General features: G+C 49.6%; 1 protein-coding gene across 1 annotated transcript; it reads right to left on the bottom strand.

Annotated features, from left to right (window-relative positions):
• Positions 1-467: 467 nt before the first annotated feature.
• KRT84 (keratin 84) lies at positions 468-8160 on the bottom strand. Its single transcript, XM_008140707.3, has 9 exons — positions 7663-8160; positions 6217-6425; positions 5537-5597; positions 4646-4741; positions 3558-3722; positions 3265-3390; positions 2545-2765; positions 2054-2085; positions 468-826 (listed from the first exon to the last, which is right to left on the bottom strand). The coding sequence occupies exons 1-9, from the start codon at positions 8158-8160 to the stop codon at positions 477-479; spliced, it is 1758 nt and encodes a 585-aa protein (XP_008138929.2). The 3' UTR covers positions 468-476.
• Positions 8161-13588: the final 5428 nt, after the last annotated feature.

Below are 13588 nucleotides of genomic sequence, written 5' to 3'. Positions count from 1 at the left end.
GATCCTTCTGAGTCAGGAAACTAGGAAAACCCCTTCTCCTGCCGGGGAAAGGAAGAGGAAGGAGGCAAAGGGTGGTGGCCCAGCTGCAGTATGGACAGTCAGCTTTCCATTCTCCAAACCAGTCCAAAGCTGGATGGCCATGGTGCCCAAAGACATTCTTTTTGGCTTTGGACTGTGCCTATTCTCCACAGGCACAGATTTTTGTAATTGTATCGAATCTGCATTTCTTGAAGCTGTTCAGCTGGATGGTGAGGAGTGATCCAAAGGAAGGACATTGGGAGTCAGGGAGAAACCCGTCTGGATGGGGCTGCTGTTGGAGCATCTAGGCAGAGAAGAGGACACAGGCTGGGCAGAGTCGTGTCCCTTCCTGGTAGGAGGGAAACCCTTCCAGCCCAGAGCTCAGGCGTCTTGGGGACAGAAGCAGGGGGACACTGAGATGGTTCTTCCCAGGGCAGCGGCTGGCCAGCCAAAGGCTCTCAGTACTTGGTCCGGCGGGAGGTGGTGGTGGACACGAAGCGGACGCTGGAACCTCGGCTGCTGCGGCCCCCACTGCAGCTGCTAAAGCCGCCCTCGGTGGGCAGCGGGCAGGGGATGCTGGGGGCGCAGGGGGTGCAGGACTCTCTCATCAGCATCGAGCCTCCCCGGGAGCCTGTGCTGAGCAGGTCCCCGCTGCCCATGACGACCTGGGCCCCACCCAGGCTGGAGCCACAGACGCCACCAGAACGGGTGCTGCTGCCGGAGAAGGTGACTCTGCTGCGGGAGAGGGTAGAGCTGGAAACCAGGGGCTCAGGCCCACACACCAGGCCACCGCGGGAGCTGCTCACGGCTGTAGGAGGGAGAGATCATCAGTGAGGCTGCATGTCCTTCATGCTCTGTCTGTGGGGTGGGAGGCCAGGGCTCTGGGTGGAGGAGGTCCCTATTGTCTACACAGTCAATACCCACTTCTCCTTCTCTTGTCTGGGTGACTCAAAGGCCGTGACTCTGCTAGTCAAACATTCAGAGTAAATGGAAGGATTCAGCCAATACCCCAGATGTTTGTGTAGAGCCATCGGTTGGTTCTCATTTATTTCTGGCCAGTCACGCTGGTTTTGCTGAGGATAGTGAGCTGCATTATCCAGACAGTGGGAGCAGTAGCCTTTATAGACCACCTGGCTTCTGTCTCCCAATTACTCCCTGCCCCTCAGTGGTTCCCACATGGCCCCTCCAATAAGAGTCCCTTGTCAGTTCTGCTCTGACCTCCGCTCAAGCCTGACTCCTGCAGAAAGCCATCCTGGTTGCCCACCCCTCTCGGCAGGCACGGTCATCCAAGCACTTGCCGCTCTGACCCACCCAGGTTACACTCAGTTCAACCCCACATCTGTGTGTATTGGTGCTTTTGGAGCCAGAGATCTGGGTTTGAATTCTGGTTGTGCCACTGACTATGTGACTTCTGGCAAACCACGTATTTTCTCTGAGTGAGTGAAAGGGGGTTGCCAGTGCCTATTCCTCTCCCCAGGGCTGCTTTGAGGGGTAGGCTGACAGTGGATAGGACTCATCTTCTCAAGAAGATTATAAATCCAGAGGCAGGGGCTGGGGCTCACCTTCTTTGTGCCTCCACCCTGCAGTGCCAATCATGGTGCCCTGCATGCATTGAGCACAACTAATACATTGTCTGCAGCAGCAGCAGCGGGACTTCCACTCAGCTTTGTCCCATCCCCTGCCATCAGGGGTGTAGGGAACTCCCTGGCATATGTCTTTCATTCCTCCCCTGGCTTTTGTCCCTAAAGGACAAGGCCACTAAAAACAAAAGGGCTGCTGTTCTTCTGGGACCCTCTCCCACCCAGGAGGCCCTGCAAACCTGGGTGATTGCATACCCTGGGCAGGGCAGGCTCAGGGGAGAGCTCAGACCTCCACTAAGGGGATGCTCTAGTCCAGGGGCCAGATGGTCCCTCTCCCCTGACTGTCCTAGACAGCCCAGCCATGGGCTCCTGACCCCAGTGTGGGCCTGAGTTTAAAGGAAATTTGAAGGGCACCAGGAGAGAAATGTGTAGAGGAAAAGACTTCAGTTTCTTACATATGTTTACTGGTCCAACACCTTCGCAGATCCTGGAGAGAGAAAGAAACAAGTCAGTTAACAAGTAGTGTTGTTCTCTGAAAACCCGCTTGCTCAGAGAAGGGCTTTCTTGGCTGAGTAGACCAGTGGTTTATACCCAGCTGTACAAGCATCTAGAGAGCTTCGAAAAATGACATGTTCCTAGACCCTACCCCAAAACAATTTAACAAGCTAACCAAATCTTTTAAACGGGCTAACCACATCAAGCAAAACTCCTTTTCTGATGCAGCCTGTCTGCAAACTTGCATTTAGGAGGCACAGACTTAGAGTCACCTTCTAATCAATCCCTCGCCAGGGTCAACCCAACTAATATTTGCAGAAAAGGCTCTCTTACTCCTAGAGATTGATATTTCAGCAGTTCATCACCTGGTCACTGTCCTCCTCTCCCCCGCTAATTAGTCCAGATGTCCAAGTCTGACCTCATTCCCTCTTGGTGCACTGAGAGCACTCACCGGATCTCCTCGCCCTCCAGCAGGCGCCTGTAGGTGGCGATCTCAATGTCCAGGCCCAGCTTGACGTTCATCAGTTCCTGATACTCACGCAGCTGCCTGGCCATGTCCTGCTTGGCCTGCTGCAGGGCGCCCTCCAGATCTGCCAGCTTGCATTTGGCATCCTTGAGGGCTGCCTCACCCCGCTGCTCCGCCTCAGCCACTGCGGCCTCCAGCTTGGCCCGCTGCAGGGAGGGCAGTTAGCTGGTGGGTTTTGGCAGAGAGTAGGGGATCCCCAGGTGGGGCTGGAACACTGCCCCCCTGTTAGTGGGGACACAGCCTGGTGCCAAGCCAGGGATGGAGGCCATGTGGCTGCTTTCTTAGGAACTGTGAACCTGCAGTTTGATGTCACCAGAGGCGAAGCATTGCTCTCCTTCAGTTTATAACCCATTGACTTTGCACTTCCTGATATCTGCTGCTCCAAGAGCTATGGGCTCCAGGGTGTAAAACTATTATTTCCCCTCCACCTGCTCCTTCAAGTTGACCTCAGGCCTTTTCTTCTATATGGGAGACCCTCCTTTCCTTCCACATTTTCCTCTCCCAGGAAGTCTTTTTGGACTAATCCCTCCATTCCCCCATTTCTGGGTCCTGATGGTCTCACCTATGTCATCAGACTTGGGGCTCCCCAAATTCAGAGCCCTGCTTCTCCTTCCTCTGGGGCTTTCCCTATTTTCCTTTGCCCACCTGAGCCTTGGCATGCTCGATCTCTGTCTTCAGCCTCTGGATCAGGCGGGTCAGCTCATTGATCTCATTCCGTGTGTTACGCAGGTTGTCGCAGTGTTGGCCAGCTGTCACCCGCATCTCCTCATACTGTGGGGTGGGGTGGGGAGAGGGGGATGTTCTGAGGGCTCAAAGGTTGGATCAAGACCACAGCTTTAACTGAATTGGGGGTCTCACACCTCCATGGGGCCCACTTTGTTGTACATGAGTCTCACCCCGAGGCTACCTACACCCCTTCCCAGCCTGCCTCTGCCCACCTTGGTCTGGTACCAGGCCTCAGCATCTGCCCGACTGCGCCTGGCAACCTCTTCATATTGGGCCTTGATTTCGGTGATGATTCCATCCAAGTCCAGGTCCCGGCTGTTGTCCATCTTCACGATGACCGAGGTCTCTGAGATGTGTGACTGCAGCAGCTGGATTTCCTGTGTTGGAGAATCAGTAAGAGAGAGGGACTCAGAGTCCCATCAGTGGCCAGGATGCTGCCACAGGGTCCCCAGGATGTGGTGTCAGGAGCAGAGAGCATTGCTCGTTCAGAGCAAAGCAATGGGTTAGGCCATCCAAACCAAAGGTGAAGAAAAAGGCATGGCCAAGGACCACTTCTGTTTGACTTTAAACTCTTGTTATGTACTCAGAGACATCCCTTTACCACCCTAACTTCTGCTTAGGTGAATATTAAAACCATGGGGGCCTAGGTTTTAGGTGAAGAGGAGTGAGAGCTATACTAGGGATACACTTTTCTTTGGATTATCCTCCAAGTGGCTGTGCCATTCATGGATTATTGAGAGCTGACAGTATTTTAGAATATGATGGTCTAGGAATTTTACACCCCAAGTCCTTAACAGAACCAGGGGACATGGAACTGGCCTGTGAGGTGAGGGCTCTAGAGGGAGCTTTCTTTAGCATTTTCACTCAGAGCCAGACATTCAGCTCTGGCTGGGTCTGTATCAGACCAAACAGACCATTTATGAAGCAAAAGAGAGCTCGTTCATTTGGCTAATTAGGTCAAACACATTTTTTTTTTTTTTTACCTCTCATAGCAAATCAGTTTTCCAGAGTCTTCTGATCAATAGATTGAAAGTGATATTCCTAGACCCTGATCTGGATTGGTCAAGAAGGGGTTGTACCATAGATCCAAGAAGTTTATTCATAGATCTGAGTCAGGCTGCTGAGAAGCCTGCTTACCTAACCTTCTCCACTGGTAGATGCATTGACATATAGAGGATATAGATTTGAGTGGGAGGAAAGATATATGACACCAAATGTTAGAAAAATGTGCCAGTTCAGAGGAAGCTGCCAGGGAGTCCAGGCTAAGCACTGATCTGGCTGAGAAGGGATGACTCCTTACCTCCATGTATAGGGTTTTCAGGAAGTCAATTTCCTGAGCTAAGGTTTCCACGTTGGCCTCTAGATCAGATTTATTTAAGAAATTTGTATCCACATCCTGCATAAAAGAGAGAAGGATAAGATGCACATTACTTTGCACTGTTTAACCCCCTCACCTTGGCGGAGTCTGGGGATGGGTGGGAAGATGAGACCAGTCCCACAGGGCCAGGCCAGGCTATGGGACGGGTGGTAAAGTCACTGGGCGGAACTGCAGTTCAGTGACTGTGGCTCTTCTCCTGCTGCAGCGTAAACACTCCCCCGGGGCTGCTGGACCTCTCCTGATGCTTATTTAGAGGCAAGGAGAATCTGGATAATCCAAGGCATCTAAATAATAAAAGGACATCTAAACAACTTAACCTGCCCTGGTTGGTTGCTCAATGATTAGAGTGTAGGCCCACAGACCGAAGGGTCATGGGTTCAATTCCAGTCAAGGGTGTGTACCTCAGTTGTAGTCTGGCCTTGGTTGGGATGAGGGCAGGAGGCAGCCGATTGTGTCTCTCTCACATCAATGTTTCTCTCTCTCTCTCTCTCTCTCTCTCTCTCTCGCTCGCTCGCTCGCTCTTGCTCTCGCTCTCGTTCTCGCTCTCTCTCCCTCCTTCTTTACCTCCCTCCCTCTTCTCTCCTTTCCACTTTGTCTAAATATCAATGAATTAAAAAAATAAATAATCTAACTGATCTTAAATAATCTGAGACCAAATTAGAACTTTGAAGGGACCTTGTGTGACCTTAAGGGTTCCCTTCTGTGTGAGTGGTCTGAGACACCACAAGGATGCCTGGGGAGTTTCCTGAGGGATCTCAAGGACATTTGCCTGTTTGGAGGAGAAGTTGACCTAGACCTATTGCTTTCCCTTACCTTCTTCAGAGTCACAAACTCATTCTCAGCATTGGCCCGGAATTCCACCTCTTCTTCGTACCTGGATGATTAGAATTAGGAGAGTGAGTTCTCATTCTGAACTGAGAGCCAATGACTTCCAACTTCCCAGTGAGCCTCTTAAGACCGCTCTGCTCCACCCAGGAGTACAGCTTCCTGTTGTCCCCTAGATGTTTTTAGCCACTCTGTCCTTTCTTTAAGACCTTACATGAACCAGTAGCCCCCAGTTTCTCTAAATCCCTTTAACTTTCTCAAATAGGATGTGGGGCCTGAAAACTTGGTCCATTTCTTTGCTCCTCTGCTAGAAAAGATTTAGAGTCATTGCACATGACCAGAGAGGAAGTAGGACCCAACTTGTTGCTGAACATGGTCACTGTTCTCACAACCAGAGGGCTCTTTTTTTTCTGGGGCTAACTCACCCATTTCCACAGTGAGGATTAGGAAAAAAACATGCCCGATTCCAAGCCTCCTTTTTCCTTAGGACCTATGGAGGGCCTCCTCCTGCTCCCTTATATATCACTGCCCCCACATCTGTCTACAGACTGGGTATTGAAACGGGCATTCAACCCTGATCCTTCCAGCTGATCTCATCTGAGCTTGGCTGCTGCTTTAGGGACCAACCCATGCCTGTCCTTGGTCAGTGCTGTCCAGATGCCACTCACTTCTTCTTGAAACCTTCAAGGACATCCTGCATGTTGTTCCTCTCAGCCTCCAGATGGGCCCGGTCGCTGCTGGCTGCATCCAGCTGCCTCTGCAGGTTGGTGATGTAGCTCTCAAAGAGGGGCTCCAGATTGCTCCTGGCACACTTCTGCTCTTGGAGAAAGTTCCACTTGGTCTCTAGAAGCTTATTCTGCTGTTCCAAGAACCGCACCTAAACCCACAGGGGCACAGAAAGGGCAATTGAAGTACTTGACACAGTCACTTACATGCCCACCAGTTCTTCAGATGGTCAGAAATGACTCTCAACACTGTGGTGACATTGTTTTCTCCTCTGTTGACATTCATTCCTCCTCTAATTCAGTAGAACATGGAAGAGCAGGCCTGTGACCCCCTCTTTGTGCTCAGCCAGGCTCAGCTACAAACAGAGGCTTTTGGACCAAAGCACCTCAGGACCATTTATCCTTCTGCTCTCTGAAAAAGGTGTAAACCAGCTCACTTGGGAAGTTAGAAAGATTGATTCTGCCTGAGCTGGGGTTTGCCTCTGCCTAAAAAACTGATGCCAGCCATCCGGGCAGGAAGTGAGGAGCAGAGTAAAGTACATTTGGGGTAAGATATGTCAATAGGATGTGGGAATGCTCAGGTCAGAGGTCATACCCATCATCCCAGATATTCCATCAGCTGAGACTTATAGAGCTGGAGGAAAACCTAGGGATCATTTGCTCCAACCCCTCATTTTAGATGAGGAAACTGAAAAAGCTCACAGAAGTGAGTTTCCAATCTCAGATGCAATCAGAGCAGTCCCACTCCATGGAGACATGGTTTGTGGGATGTCAGTTCCACGTCATTGTTCCTCTCACCAGCCTGAAGATCAGGACTACCTGTGGTGGTTCCCCACTATTTCCCTCAATCTAGGCAACTGGGCTGAATCTGGATACCTTATGTGGAGGTATGAATTCTTTGTTTTCTACAAAAATTACTCAACTCCATTATCCAATTTCCTAAGCCTGGTCAGATGTGGCCACCCAGCCTCAGGAACTGTGAAAACTTCAAAGAGAGCATGAGAGATTCAAAGGATAAAACCTGTTAAACCTATATCAGGCAACACCCGGCCTAAGTCCTACTGTTTCCAACCAATCTGGGAGATAGTTCTAAGTGACTAGGTAGTAGGTCTTAGTTTGTCCAGATGCCCTCAGAATTGGCTGGAGATTCCTCTTTCCTCCAAAAGATGCAACCTCTGTGTTAGTCTAGCCCACCATGCAGCACTCCTCAGGCCCATCCTTGCTGTGTAGCAGAGTGATCCGGAAATCATACTGCAATGCCTTTGGTTGACACCTAAAGGATCTTGGGGTCAAGGTCAATGCCCTAGACCTGGGCTATTTCTTCTTAAGGGAAAGAACACCCGATGCATTTTAGCTTTTATCATCCCAGACCCAGGGATTGAACTGTACCTTGTCGATGAAGGAAGCAAATTTGTTGTTGAGGGTCTTGATTTGCTCCTTCTCATCTCGCTTCACCCTCTGAGCATTGGGGTCAATCTCCAGGTTGAGAGGGGTCAGCAGGCTCTGGTTAACAGTCACTGCTGTGATAGATGGGGCTGCTGGGACTCCAATTCCTCCAACTCTGTAGCCAAAGCCAGGGCCACCAAAGCCATAGCCAAGGCCACTGCTGGCTCCAAACCCTAGACCAGCACCACACCCACCACCAGCACCAAAGCCGACTCCACAGTGGATGGGACGAGGGCCTACAGCTGCTATCCGGGGTGAGCATGATCCATAGGTGATGACGCTCCGACTACCAAAACTGCCAAGGCCTCGGAAGCTGGACCCACTCCTGCAGGAGATGGAGCTGGCTCGGAATCTGTTCAGGTTCTGCGGGGCCATTGCTGAACAAGAGCTGAAGTTGCCCACACGGCGACCAGAGCTGACTCGGTAGGAGTGGCAAGACATGATGGCTTCCTGGATGAGAGCAAAGCAGCAATTGTAGAGTGTGGGGTGAGCTGGAGCTGGGAGTCCCTCTGAGGCTAGTGGATTCCTCTCACCCCTTTTATGTGTGTGGGGATCTGAGGATTGGCCCTATAAAAATGGAAAAAGCCATTTGGAGGCATTTATGAGCTTGGGTAGTTAGCAGAAATTCTTCATGCCTATAACCTCCTTAACAATGAACTAATCTCAGGCACACCTATTCTCTTTAGGATTAGGGCTATAACATCAAACCCATAAATATTAAAAACGCATAAACACATAAACATTATGGTCCTATTTTTTCCCACAAGTCCACCATAATTGCCATTATGGGGATATTAATTTGCTTTGGTCATAAGTCCAATAGACTTTTGCATTGCAAATGTGGCTAACCACCAGAAAGTTAGGATGGTGATAGCTCTAAAGTTAAGAGGCTCACAGGGATGCATCTATATAGACATATCCCTTTAAAGAGGTGGGATGTGCAGAAGAGAGACAGTATCTGCAGAGCTCCAACTAAGAAATAATATGGCGCCCTGGCCGGTGTGGCTCAGTTGTTTGGGTGTTGTCCTGTGCACCGAAGAGTTGCCAGTTTGATTCCTGGTCAGGGCACATGCTTGGGTTTCATGCTAATGTTTCCCTCTCACATTGATGTTTCTCTCTCCCTCTCTCTCTAAAAAGCAATAAAACTATTTTTTAAAAAAGAGAAAAAAAGAAATAATATGGCAAGAATACAGTTTATTGCATTTCTGTAGATGAATTAAATAGTCCAAAAACCTTTAGCAGTGTTTTATCTATCCTCTATGATCTGGTTTGGCTGTTTACATAGGAGTTCAATCTTCAGTAAAGCTGTTAGTGTACTGTAGGCACATGCTTAATTTGAGACACTCAAAGGAGATTCATTCATTCATTCATTCATTCACTTACTCACTCAACAATTATCAGGTGCCTACTCTGTCCCAGTCAGTGTACTTGGTACTGAAGGTACAGAGATAAGAAAGATGGTCTCTGCCTTCATGGTGGTGGTGGAAGATTAATCTTGAGGACTTCTGTCGCATAATTTGAGGCCAAAGCACACCAATAATTTGGCCATTTATCTGTGTGGAAAGTCAGCCACATGTTTGAGCCCCTCCACTCCCAATATACATGAGGGCTCATCAATAGCTCTGTTTATGCAGGTTCCTTTAATTATTGATGAATTTTTGGTTAGGATAGAGAGACACAAGCAATAAGTATCAATATAGAAAATGAAAAGTTCTAAGCAACTGTATATTGTTATCATTGTTATCAATATTGCAGATATTTCAGGACCCAGAGGCAGGTGTTTACCTTTTTTATTCTAGCGGGTGACATGGTTGGTCTCACCTGTCTTACCTGTGCCTGGAGGAACTTGTGCTTAATTGGACACTGGAATTTTGGGGGATGCTTGGGATTCTACTTGGAAGGGGATGTGTGCTTTTGACTAGAGCTCCTTTCTTCCTTACTAACCTCTATACCTTTTCTTTCCTTTTCTTTCCTTATTGCATTAGCTACGGTTCCAGTATGATGTTGAAAAGTAGTGGTGAGAGGGGACATCTTTGCTTTATTCCTAATTTTAGTAGGAAAGCGTCAAGCTTCTCATCATTAAGCATGCTATTAGCTGTAGGTTTGGGGGTAGATTTTCTTTATCAATTGAGGAAGTGCTCCTCTATTCCTAGTTTACCACTATTTTTCATAGGCCCAGTTACCAGGTATACGTCTAATGGGAGAAGAAGCAGAAAAATAATAACAAGAGAATATTTCTTGTGAAGATTATTAATGACCTCCATGTTGCTAAATTCAGTGCTCTGTTCTCAGATCTCATTTAACCTGATTTATTAGCAAGTATTTGATATAGTGGATCATTCCTTTTCCTTGAAATACTTTCTTCTTTTTGTTTCCAGATAGCACACTCTCCTGGTTTTCTTGCCATGTTACTGGCTGCTTCTTTTCAGTCTTCTTAGCCAGTTCCTTTTCATATCTCCAACCTATAGACACCGTGGCACTCGTGGACTCAGCCCTTGTACCTTTTCTCATCTTTATCCATACTCATTCCCTTGGTGAGGTCATACAGCTTCATGACTTTAAATACTATCTATCCACTGATGACTGCCAAAGGCATATCTTTATCCTGGACTTCCTCTCTGCACTCCACATGTATACTTTGATCAATGTCTCTATTTGGATATCAAATAAGCATCTCAACTTTAATATCTCCAAAACTGTTCTCCCAAATGTTCATGCTACATATGTTTCAACTTGCTAGGCTCACTCCCCCTGTGGTAGCTCAGGCCACAAAATCTGAGAGCCATCCTTTATTCCTCTGTTTTCTCCATATTCCACATTCAATCCAGTGGCAAATCCCACCTTCATAACGTATCTGGACTCCTACTACCTCTCACTATCCCCACTGCACCATGTGTGCCCAGGCTTATCGCTTCTCACAGGGTGATTGACGTAATCTCCAGTCTGCCTCCCTGTGTCCTCCTTTGCCCCATTCAGTCTTTTCTTAACACCACAGTCAATCATTCATTAAAAACATGTTAGATCATGTCATTTCTATGCTCAAACCCTTCTAATGGTTTCCCATCCAACTCAGAGTAAATGCGATACACAGTCTGCCCTCCCCTTTCATTGACCTTGTTGTTCTCGCCACTCTGGTCTCCTGGTTGTCCATCAAACAGGAAGGAAAACTCCTGCCTCACACACTCCCCCACTTGCTCTTTTCTCTGCTGGGAACTCTTTTTTCTTAAATAGCTACATGGCCAGGTCCCTCAATTCTTCTAGGCCTAGGATCATAGGTCACCCCCTACTTAAGCCCCTAAGTCCCCCATGTACTGCCTGTCTCCCCTCCCCACCCCCTTCTCTCCTTAGCAGTCCTCACCACTGAGGTCGTCTCCTGGGTGGATCTGCTGGCTCATAGTCTGTCTCCCTTGCTGGACTAAAGCTCCAGGAGGCAGGCACTGTGTTTCCAGTGCTTAGGAGAGTGGGGCACATGATTGAATGAATGGATTAAAAGCAGAGGAAAAGGGCAGACAGGAACAGGGTGTAAAAGCAAGAGGGATTTAGGCATTTGGTGGTGCAGACACTCAAGCAGTTCACAGGGGAACCAACCCAGTTTGCCCTCCAGCTACTCCTCTTGGGGCTTAAATCTGGCACTTGGAGGAAAGGGCATCCTCCTCCCCTGGGGATCCAGGAGACTGGGGAGGAGACCCCTGTGGAGGTGAAAGGGAGAGGGGATCTGGAGGGATGGCATAGAGAATACCAGCTAGTGTGCCAGGCCTAGGACAGAAGACTTGACCCAGCCCTTGGAATTAGATGGATCTAGGCGCAGTCCCAGTGTGGCCACCTACCAGCAGTGTGACCTTAGACAGGGTGCACTGAGGGCAGGGTTCTGCTCTGGGGAGTAGGCAATAAAGAGTACTTGACTGTAGAGAACTTAAGATCAATAATATAACCAACTAAAAGTTGACCCGCTTTTTATTGTCACTGTGCATTGCTAGTCAGCAAACACTCTCTCTCTATGGTGTACTAGTTACCTCGGAGAAATTATTTTACTTCTCTAAGCCTCAGTTTTCTTGTCTGTAAAATGGAATGATCCCTACTTCCCAGTATCTTGAGGATTAAATCTGAAAGCCTTTGGGTGTATACTGTGTAGTTATTGTCATCTATTCACCCCCCTGCTGTCTTTCCTCCCTCTTTCCCTCTTTTTCTTCTGCCCCTTCTCCTCTCTCTTGCACAACCCTCCCTTCCCTTTGAAGCAGTCATCCCTGTTCCAGCCCAGCACCCCACCCCCTTCCCGCTCCAGCAGGTGTTCATTACCCCATCAGCCATTCTGGGGCTGTCCCGAGTCTGGGCTCAGCTTCCTTCAACCCTGACCAGCCGGGTGGGGTGGTGGGTAATTGGGATCAGTCAAGCATAACCCCTGTTCTGGGATGAGCTGACAACATCAGCAGTTTATAGTTCTGAGACATTATTTCGCCAGATTGTGCATAACACAACCCTCAATCATTTTTAGGGGGTGGCAGGTGGGGAGATGCTGAGGAGTCACCCTGCAAACCCCAGGCTGAAGGTTTTGCTGCTCCCACAGTTTCTTCTTACTGCTGTCAGTCGGCCTGTAATGTAATCCTGGGGTCTGCTGGCCGGGCCCAGCCACAGCACCTCACTTTGCTGCTGTAGTGTGGTTGCTGGCTCATTGTCAAGCTGCGCAGTGGGGAGGGGAAGAGCGGGTGTGGAGGGAGGGGCTAAGCAGGGTCTGGGAACCCTGGGCTCCCTGTGGCTGTGTGTGCGCATGTGTGTGTGTGTGTGTGTGTGTGCGCGCGCGTGCGTGTGTGTGTGTGTGTGTGTGTGTGTGTGTGTGTGCTCGCGCGCGTGGGTGTGGGAGGGAAGGAGAGTGACAGGGAAATCCCAGATGCTAAGAAGGCTTTGCTAAAAGCCACCTTCTTCAGAGTGTTTCCATTTTGCCCAGAGACAAGTTTGTGCTGGAGAGAGGCCCTCACAGGGAGGTGTTCATGCTGAGACCTGCCCTGTGGGCAAGGAAGCTGGAATCCCCTAGCAGAAGGAGGGGCCAGTAAGACAGGTTGAGCCCACCCCTGCCCTCTCTACCCCTCTGCCCTCTCAGACTGATGACCCTGAGATGAAATCTAAATGCCTCCCAGGAGAGATAAAGCACCCCTCTGGTTCGGGCCCATCCCCATCCTCCAGGCAGGATGATTTTTTTAGGTTTAATCCCAATTCCTCTCATTGTCCACAGAGCTTCACCTGTCCAGGGTAAAAATATTGCATCTCATAGTCAAAAGGTCAATTTGCTTCAACAAACCTTTATCAGGCACTGATGTGTGCCTGGCATTGTATTTAGATACTGGGATGGCTGGTGCCCATCCCTCTTCCTCTGCCAGGCTCAGTGGTCCTAAGTTTCCCTCCTCTGCTCGCAGTCCCATTTCTGAAACCAACCCAAGCTCTAGGTGGGGAGTGGCAGTAAAGGGTGCACCGGAGGCCACTGATGGGGCTGGGATGAGGAAGGGATCCTGGAGAAAGTGCCTCTGGGCGCCAAGGCAGAGAGCACCTGAGGGAGGGGCAGTGGGGGTAGGAAGGGCCTTGTTGGGAGAAGAGAGGCCCCGGTGAGAAGGTAAGAAGAGGGACGAGGAAATGGGAGACATTCTGGGAGACAGAAACAGACACAAGCTCTACCTGGATCCTCCCGCCCTTCCCAGGCCTCAGGTGGTTCCCCACCATTCCTCGCAGGGGCGCTCTGGGAGGGCCTGGATTTGGAGTCCCAGGGGTGAAGGGAACAGTGAGGCTTTAGCTTTACTCATCTGGGTCTCCCTTCCACTCCCAGTGAGGAGGAGGGGCCTGATCCTCTCTGTATCCCAGCACCTGTGAGGCTGGCCCAGGG

The sequence above is a fragment of the Eptesicus fuscus genome, chromosome 7 (genome assembly GCF_027574615.1).
Source record: "Eptesicus fuscus isolate TK198812 chromosome 7, DD_ASM_mEF_20220401, whole genome shotgun sequence".
In the NCBI taxonomy this organism is placed as follows: domain Eukaryota; kingdom Metazoa; phylum Chordata; class Mammalia; order Chiroptera; family Vespertilionidae; genus Eptesicus; species Eptesicus fuscus.
The sequence above is the reverse complement of the archived record's forward strand: the minus strand, read 5'-3'. Positions and strand labels throughout refer to the sequence as shown.